The sequence below is a fragment of the Gavialis gangeticus genome, unplaced genomic scaffold, assembly GCF_001723915.1.
Source record: "Gavialis gangeticus isolate Ggan-Ray unplaced genomic scaffold, GavGan_comp1, whole genome shotgun sequence".
In the NCBI taxonomy this organism is placed as follows: Eukaryota; Metazoa; Chordata; order Crocodylia; family Gavialidae; genus Gavialis; species Gavialis gangeticus.
The window spans coordinates 84,179,997-84,189,773 of NW_017729025.1; the positions used below are offsets into that span (position 1 = coordinate 84,179,997).

Genomic DNA, 9,777 nt, shown 5'->3' on the forward strand with positions numbered 1-9,777 from the left:
TTTTTTTTTTTTTTTTTGTCTCTGTAGGCACTTGTCACTCTCTTCATCAAATCTGAGTCTGGGACAAAAATCCACTGAGTCATCAGCCCACCTGAAGCAGATTTCTGCCAACTTGCTAAAAAATGGCCATGGCTCTACTAGCACTGCCTTGGAGAATGGCAGCTTTCTGGACAGTATAAGTTCCCAGAGTTTGATTTATACCCAGAAAAAACGAAAGTCGGGTTTGGAGGCCAGTAGGATTGCTATGGGACCTGGAAGAGTTATCGCACCCTTCTCAGAGGGTATTGGGAATTCAGTGATGAGAAAGGCCCAGTCAGTTCATGACCTTGTTCATGAGGGTAAGGAAATGATTGGGACTATCATGTAACTCTAAATGGGGGTGCTGAGTTTCAGTAGAGACTTAAATTATTAATATATCTTGTGCAGCAAGCTACTAAAAAGTAAAATAACAACTAAGAAATATAACCACAGTACTGTATACAAGTGGGTGGGCTGAGGAGCCAGAGTGAGAGATGAAAACTGCTTCACGTGTTTCGTCTCATTTCCTCACTCATCTAAGTCCCTGCTTCTAAGGTGCTCTAAACTTGCATCTTGCAAGAAGTACTTTTTCTTTAAGCAAACAACAGTGTTAAAGAGATAGGTAAGGGGAGTAAAGAAAGGGAAGCAGGTATATTTTTGAGACCTGTCAATTTTTTAATACCATTTCAGTAGTTCTAAATGCTTCTCTAGAAGCTGAGCTGAAGTAAATAATTTGGAGCAGTTTTGATGCTTTCTAATTGCATAATTCGCTGCATCAGTTCTATATGGTTTATATGTTTGTTTAATTTCTCACAGATAAAAATCCAGGAGTGTTATCTTCTGCCAAGGAGCGGCCTCAGACACTAGCAGTTGTTGAGAGAGATTCCAAATCTAATCCTTGCAGGACATTGCCGACAAGTCTGCTAAAGATGGATGGGTCCAGCTCCCTGTTGATTAAAGATGCCAAGGCTACAAAACCCAAGTCCTACATGAACCCTACAACCAGTTTTAGGGCCAAGATGTCACGTAGCATCTCTGTGGGGGAAAATCTCCACCTTAGCGATTCTGCTGAAACATTGACTGAGGGGAGGACCAGCCCACAGGTACCAGAGAAGAACCAGTTAAATCCACCGTCAGAGACTGAGAAGAATAAGCCACCTCTGAAAGAAAATGTCCCAGTGAAGCCAGCTCTTCAACAAGCCGTAAACTGTTCATCTCCCAAGTCCTTCCACAGCAAACTGGCATCATCGAATCGGGCACACCTAATTCTTGACATCCCCAAACCATTGCCTGATAGACCTACATTGGCTTCTTTCTCACCTACTACCAAATCCAAAACCCCACTTGAACCAGAGTCTCCACAGTCACCTGCTGGAGGCTGTAAAAAGAAATCTTCCATTCCAGAAGGACGGGCTTCTAAGAGGGAGAGCCAGATTTGTGTGTTTGTTGGACTTAGTAAAGAGAGCCCAGTGGGACCTGTTAATGAAAATCCCTTACTGAGGACAGATTGCCAGGATGAACCAGAAGTTACTACTCCAAAACTGAAAGAGTTTTTAGAAGGTTTTTACCCTAGTTCACCTGAAAGCAGACCACCCAGATGCAGAGAGGAGGTCTCCAGCATCAGCTGTGCGCTAGAAAACCCGCCTGGACTTTGCCCACTAGATCCCATCAGGCCAAGGTCTCCCACAACAGTAGCTGCCTCAACACAGGTCTCAGGTGTGCATGGATACACATCTCTAGCCTTCTTTCCCCTTCTGTCTCCTGTCTCTGTGAACCGCTTCACGATTCCATCACATTTCTTTACGTCCAGCTTCTGGCCTGTCTCGTCTTGTCTGCACCTGTCTCGTTCCATAAGTCATCCCCTCAATGGTGAGACACTTCGGGCTGCTGACATCTTTTTCTCCTTAATTTCCATTTCTTTTCTATCTTATGTTTCAGTGTAAGGCTCAGTCAGATAATAGTTGACTGTTCTACAGATGGCGTGATTGTAGCATGTGCTCGCTTGATTCTGCTAGTTGAATCTAGCTTGTATAGGTAACAATAGCAGTGAAGATATCATGCTGATGATCAGAGTATGTGCACATGGGTAACTAGTACACATTGTAATTGCACCATCAATTTGCTGTGCTGGTATATGCCGAGAGGGGTAGAAGTGGACATACTCATGAGTGTATGCATAAGCGCTCCTGGGGGTTGCCAGCTTGCCAGCCTTTAGGACTGAAGAAAATTAAAGGTGGAGTCTAGTTCATAAGCAAAGTAATAGTGCTTTTATGACCACTTTCTATTTTATAGGTAACTCAAGGATCTTCCATAGAATTGACCTGTGACTTTAAGAATAGGACATAATAGTTGCAAATCGTGTCTGTTGGTTTGTGTTCAAGTCAGTATGTTTATTGTATAGAAAGTCTGCATATCTTTGGCTGTTAAACTGCCCTCTGAGTAGGGGTATAATAGCTGAAGCTGTGCTTTTCTGTTTTTTGTCATTGTTCTGTGTTAAAATGGCTATAACAATCATGGGATTTGCAAAGTACGCTTCTATCCTGATGGGGCTGTTTGACAAGAAACTGCTGGATTTTGCTTCCCCAACTATAGTACACTTTCAATAGTTTAGAATAATCCTTGTCCTAATGCCTCTTCATAATGCATTATATTCTTGTTTCATTCTGAAGAGGGTGTGTTAGAAGGGCATGGAGTTTTGTTTAGGTGGAGTTGGTTAGAAACACCTTGGTTTAATGCTTCTTGCCTTTGGCCTACATGAATCCCAGCTGACATTAGCTTAAAACCATACAAGCCAATCTTGGTTACCAAACCATCACACATTGTGACAGAAATTGAGATGCTGCTTTTTGCTTAGGATAGGCTAAAAAAAAAGAGAAGTACAAGTGCTGAATATTACAACCTAAGGAGCATTTCTTAAATTAGTGTCAGGGGAAGTTTCCATAGAATTTGCCCACACTATGCTTGGCCTAAGCCAATGCTTTTAGTTTCTTATTTAAAGATTGAGTTAAAAGCATCCCTCACCTTTGAAGTACTGGAGAAGTGGTTGTTCTCCAGAAGGGTTTCCTGTCAAATGATGGGGTCTAAGATGTTGGGGGGTGCTCTTTGCTTAGTCCTTTTGTTTCTTCTCCCTCTTCAGAATCTTCTGTCAGCCTTGAGCAATGTGAACATGTTGTATCTGAGCTCCAGGACAGCATGCGAAAGGCCATTCATCTTTACCACATGGTGAGTGACTTCAGACCCTTTAGATCTAGTTGGTCAGTTTGATTCTAGAGTTTGCAGGTGAACACATGTAGATGCTGGATGGATTTGAATTTTCTTCTGGCTGTTTGTCTGGCTTACTGACTACGCTGGAGATTGGAACTAGGAGTCAGGAATGCCTGCATTCTTCTAATTTTGGTTTATCTAGTACCTTATTGTAACGATTACTGTTACCTTCATCTTACATATGGTCATATTAAACTTCCTTACAAGGGGTATTACATGGACTAGTTGATAATTATACAGTGCTCCTAAGATGCAAAGTGCTTATAGAAATACTAAGATTTATTTTTAATTAATTAATTCATGCCCAAGGAAGAGATTAACAAATATGAAATGCAGTAGTAGTTTGACTCTCTCTAAATGAATGCACATGCACTCTCCAGTACAACTTAAAGAATATTGATATTGTAGCCATTTTTCCTTTTCTTAGGCATGTCTGTAGCATGAAGACGCAAAGTTTGAAAATGCCTTCTTTATGAATTTATCGAAATACTAACTGTATTGCTAATCTACTTTCTTTCCAGGTGTCAACTGACATGGAGTCTTCTACTGACAAAGATAAGATAGCTGGCCTTTTGACAGAGACATTCTCCTCTATGAAGAAAGAACTGGATTCACTGAAGGAGGGAGCAGAACTCTCCAAGGCCAAGAAAGTGGTGGTAAAGCCCCAAGAGGAAATTAGGCAGCTGACTGAGGAACATGGAAGCACCCTATCCAGTCCTAGGAGTTTGGGAGATGAGCAGACTCTGGCTTTATTGGAACAGTATTCAGAGCTACTGCTGCAAGCTGTGAAACGGCGCATGGACATTTAAAGGGATGACTTTAAGGAAAAATGTTTTTTAATACATGGAAATAGCTCCAGGAGGAAGACCACAGTGGAAGACTCAGACAAATGCTATCTGCACCCTTATCTGAAGGGGGAAAAAGATCTTTTTTAAAACTGCTTTCCTCAGGCCCATAAAACTGATTTGCCATAGTTTTTAGTAATGTGCTGGCCACAGTTTTAATAACTTTTTCCATTGCTCTTCAGCTTTCTGTCTCTGGACACACTGTTTTGAAAAAGAAGTTTAGAGAAACTTGTTAGAAATTTCTTCATAGCCAGAATGTTTGGCATCTCCAATAGGAACAAAAAAATCCAGTTTATTCAAGAAATTCTGAACTGCTGACTGTTGAAAGAGATGTGGAAGAAGCCAATTGCTCCCTCTCCAGAGTTTCATCAGAATCCAAATGCAGACTCTTAAAAGTTTTATTTATTAATTTATTATTCCTGACTGTTTCTCTAATGTTGTCGCATGTTATGGTGGCCATTTCCTTTCCTTTATTTTTTGCTCCTTTGTCACATCCCAGCGAGACACAATCTCTGTATTATAGTAAATCTCAACAGGGAGGCAGGCTGGAGTGTCTGTGCAATTACTGAGCTAGTTTCTGCTTCATCCTGTTTTGATGATCTTCTTTTCCCATGTGTCTGGTTTTCTACCTTCAGTAATCCTCCTGTTGTCATGGTTACCCTGTCTGCTTTTCATGCTTTTTTTATTTAAAAAAACTGTCTCAGCTATAATTTATCTGCATTCGCCTCAAGGGGAGAGTACTCTGATCCTTGAAGGACCAAGGTTTTCAAGATTTTTTGTTTTAAACCAGAATGATAGCAGCTTTTTAAAAATGAAATTGACACAGTTGGTGTTCACATACTTCAGTTTGGGTCTTTCATCAGACATTAAAAATAAGATTTTAAATATTGGAGAAATGTAAATACAGATGCAAAGGTCATTTGAGTCATATTCTGTATTTTGCATTTGGATGTTAATTTCTTGATGTCCATGTGACTTTGAGAAGGAGTTTTTGTGTTAAATGTTTTCTTGGAGAAGTGGGGTGGAAGGTAGGGCTTCTATCTCTTTATGTGATGCCTTTGATAGCAGAAAGGATTGATACAGCTTTTGATCCATGCCAGTTTGATGCTTTCATTGTTGTGGTAGGAAAGTCTGCTAATAGCACGCTCACTCTCTCTCTACAAGAAAACAATATTTACAGCCTAGAGAAGCATATTCTAAAACCATTCTACTTAACTACAGAAAATGACCTCCCAGGAATTTTGAGTAGCCAGTATACATTATAGGTGTAGATATAGGTTATTGAGGAATATAACTGGCAGCATCCTTCCATTTATTTTTTTTTCCTTTAATGGGTCTCTCAATTGAGAAATAGAAACCCTAGCCCCTGCAGAATTCAGTGTGCAATACCCTTCTTGCCTTGCCCTTCTCCAACCCAACGATAACTTGTGCATTGTTTTGTCTTTGCTTGTACCTAATATTGCGCTTTGTCAATATGAATAAGCTAGTAAAATAAGATGTGACTTACTTGCCCCCCCCCCAAAATGGATAGTTACATAGAGTATTCACATCTTTTCTCTGCCTAAAATGTTCCTCTTTCACCACTTCTCTTTTTTCAAGACTCATACAACCCCAGTATGTCAGCCACGCTTCAGTTAATCTATCCTTCAATGGAAATGTTTGACAAGAGGTTCTTTAAAGTTGGCCAGTGCACAAAGCGTTGTTCAGTTTTTGAGGACTTGAAGCAACCTTTTTTCCAAGTGGGAGAGCTGCCTGTCTGTTTGATCCTGTGGTACTCTGGAATATGGCCAGCTGGTAACTTGACTTAGAAGCATTCTGGGATTGGAGACCTGCAGTGCAGTCCGATCCAAGGCCAGCTGACCCTTCGCTATGCACTGCAGGGCCTTTGCTCTATTTGCTACCTGGTCATCAGTTCATTGAGTTTCAGGACTGAAGGCATGGTAGCATGAAGGAAATGTATTTCTGAGCCTTCCAGCTGGTTCCTCCATAAACCAAATCTGTCTTCAGAAGTTTTGAACATCCTGTGTAACATTTGGTTAAATAGGGCTGTATTTTAATTCAAAGTTTAAGTCTCAAGATGTTCTATCCTGGTGATCATCTCCCACCATTACATAATTCTGAATTGGATGGTGTGCCAGGGTTTTATGGGTAGCATAAAACATGGGTCCCTCCAGCCAAGGAGAGGGAGCTGTTTGGACAGGAGAAAAGCACTGGGGGTCTCTTCAGATGAAAGTTCCAGAGGGGACATTTGCTAGTGGAATAGATGGCGGCAATCATGTCCATTTATATATTGTTTTAAATAGCCCGATTTAGGCGGTCTTTGTGATTACCAGGTTTTCTTCCTCCACATTCAGACTGTGAAAAAGTACATTTCAGTACACAGGTTTCTTGCTGTATTAGGCCACAGACTCTCTCAGGTAAAATAGCAGATTCTTCAAAGTATCTTCTGATACTTATGATAGTGGTTTGAGGTTTATCTTCCTTCTGTTACACAATTTTAATTCCCTTTATTATTTTTATGTAAAGAATGAGGTGGCAACAAAAAAGGGATTGGAGAGAATGCTCCAGGAGGCTGGAGGGAATAGAAATGTGCTCCAGAGCCATTCTGGTTGGATACATTAAACCAGTCCATGATTTAACTTGAATTGTTGGAGGTAAAAAGGAAGAGCTAATAGAATTTTTGGTGCTGTGAACTAGGGCTCCCTCCAAATAATTTACTTGAAATGAACTTTAAAATATGAACAGGATTTTTGTGCCTGCCAGAATTGGGCTTTGCCTGTAGTCTTGAGTGTTGATGGGAAAACAATAAACAAGGGGCAGCTGTCAGGTTAGAATGGTGCTAGGTGTGGTCTTAAGCAAGTAGATCAGCCAGGAGTGAGGAGTAGAGTAGCCTTAGATGCATTGGAATAGTAGACGCAGGAGTTTCAGGAGAATAGTATTAGGAATAGAAATAGGTTTGGGTTCAAGAATATAGGTTGGTTAACAATGGCTATGAAAGATATAGTACAGTAGTCTTATGGCTTCAGGGAGGTAGAACAAGGACTGAGCGTACATAGCGGTATAAATAGACGGGAAGGGAGAGTTTTTTTTCTAGAACTTTTTTTATTGTGCCTCTTGTTTTCCCACTTGCTTCTGTTTTGTTTAGAAGGTTTGGAAAGATTCAACCATTTACGTAAGGCTTTACCATTTAAGAAGAGCTGTGCAGCTAAAGCCCGATGAAATAAAGGTGATGTCCCTACAAGTTGGTTGCTGAGAATGTTTGAGGAAAGAAAGTATTGCAGTTTCTCTAGCTTGAGAGCTTGACACAACATATGTAAGATGGTTATACACTGGTGACTTCCCATTGCTGGCAGCATGCTGCATAAAATCCCAGTTTGGAGCACAAATGTCCTCAACAAGGTGGTAGCTGCTGGCCATGTGGCCTACATTTGACCTGCATATAAAGCATATGCTTTCATCATAGCTTATTCTGTTGCTTGGGTTGAGAAAACCTGAACAATGACAGCTGGAAAATGAAGAGGATGAGCATTATTGGAGTTCGGCCTTTACTACGTGTGCATGTGCATGTATGCACATGTATACAGATGTAAAACAACGTGTATGGAAAAAATTTACTGTTTAGAGAAGTCTGTAAAAGAATTTTTGGTCTGCCAGTGTGTTGTCGTTGCATAAACTCCATCCCTGTTACCAGCACACTCATGGCTGAAAATACAAGAGTTTTTCTTTTCAGCTTGGTGTAGATTGTATTACTTTTCCTGTGCAAGCTCACAGAACAGGGAACAAAGACCTATGAACAGCCTGGTGCAGTAAGAAGTGCTTGAATCTGACAAGACAGCAAATCCCTTGTGTGTGATTCTTTCAAGTACAAATCACTCTGCTTTTCTCCCTGGTCAAACATTAGTGCACACAACTGGTGTTCTTACATGAGTCTGCATTTCTTCCCTTTTCTCTCTCAGGTTGTCTCCTTTCTATTGAATCTCCCAGGTAATGGCTGGGGCAGGCCTTTCAGCACCCTCTGATCATCCTACTGATCTTGCTGCACCTCAGAGGAATCTGTACGTTTCTCCAAAGGAGATTAAAACAATATGGACTTGATTTTTTTTTTTAAGTGTGTGTACATAATATAAATTTTTAAAAACCCAGAAATTGAGGTATTTAAATATTGTTTAAGTCATACACATGTAAGTCTCTCCCCTGAATGCGCCAGATATTAAATGACAGAAAACCTCATTAAAAAAGACAGGACTCCTTTCAGCCCTTGAGTGAGTGATGAGCAGATGGTTCCTTCTGTGGGTAAGACTGGAGTGTCCACAATTCCAGATTGCTTGTTGTAAATAATGCACCAAATTGGATTGCATATTCATGTGGGTTATCTGCTGTAAAGCATGGACAGAAATGCATGGTGCAGCAACTTTAGGAATAAGCCATGTCCACGCTGCATGTCTTAGTTATGCCATAGGCACCAGACATAAAACTTTTCCTGTGTTTTTTCAACACTACCGTTTTTCCTCCACCGTTTTAAAATAATAATAAAAACCCCTTTATTTATAAATGTGTGGTTTTTTTTTGTTTTTTTATACTTTGGCTTTTGGTAAAAATGGATTAAATCTTTAAAATGTCTTTTATAATTATTTGAAAAAAGGTTTTACGTTTGTGGGGTTTTTTTGCACTGTGAAGCGCCCACCTGGGGGCTGTTTTTAACTCTGTATCCATTTGTACTCTGTGTCTTAAATTGTTTCAATAAAAATGTGATCGTTTGTTACCAAGCTGTCCTTCAGAAATTCCATATACTTTAAGACCCAAAGGGGCCATAAAGATGATCTGGACTGATCTCCTTCTACTACTGGATATTGGAATTTCACCTCCTCATGCCTGTCTCTGTTCTTTGACTTCCATCATCATCGACTTCCAACTGAGTCATGCCATTTTTTTTATTTAAAAGAAAAAATGTATGTATTCAAAGATGTAGTGAAGCGAGTCTATCAGCTGAGCTGGCTGCCTGCCAGCCACGAAAGACCACTGCAATGGATGAAGGTGTTACAATGCGCTGCAGTGATGGCAGCGCATCTGAGTTTGGTCTGCGATCACTGGTGGTAAGAATGTACCTTGGGGGATGCAGTGCTTTCTACCGGAAGTAGACGAGCGGAGTGCCCCAAATGCTGGCTGACTTCTGGACAGGGCGAGGAGGGAATAGGTCCTCACTAAAAGCTTCGAGTAGGGGTCCAAGCCTTCACAGCCCGGGGGCGAGGGAGGGCAAGCCAGCCCCGAGCACAAGCCACTTTCCCTGCTGCTCCGCCGTGTCAGAGCGATGCCACGTGTAGGGCCGGGCCCTGCGTGGGGCTCCTTCCCAAAGGCTTCCGTGAGCGGGGCAGATAACTGCTGCCGAGGCCGGCTGGGTGGGAGAGGATCCCGCTGTGAGCACAGCGGGATGACCCCAAGGTCTCTTGCAGCGCTACGACTTGCAGTGCCTCGAGGCCTGTGCTTCCCCGAGAAGCGCCCCATGCCCTCTGCCCGCCCTGCGCCACACAGCCCGCTTTGTCCGCGTCGGACCCGAGAGCGGCTGCCGCCGCGCACGTCTTGCGCACGCGCACACATGACGCGCGCGCGCGCGCACGCACCCCAGTTTCCCGCGTGCCCGAGGCCGCCTCTC

The 9,777-nt window shown here is 41.9% G+C and overlaps 1 protein-coding gene across 2 annotated transcripts in view; it reads left to right on the forward strand.

The window, feature by feature from the left end:
- The window catches only part of MAPKBP1 (mitogen-activated protein kinase binding protein 1), a 159,168-nt gene extending 150,275 nt beyond the window's left edge, over positions 1-8,893 (forward strand). For both annotated transcript variants that reach the window (XM_019519055.1, XM_019519056.1), the window contains exons 28-31: positions 28-338; positions 835-1,734; positions 3,155-3,240; positions 3,804-8,893. In XM_019519055.1, the coding sequence (XP_019374600.1) occupies positions 28-338; positions 835-1,734; positions 3,155-3,240; positions 3,804-4,091 (1,585 nt within the window). In that variant the 3' untranslated portion in view covers positions 4,092-8,893. The remainder of the gene's footprint in view (positions 1-27; positions 339-834; positions 1,735-3,154; positions 3,241-3,803) is intronic.
- The last annotated feature ends 884 nt before the right edge of the window (positions 8,894-9,777 follow it).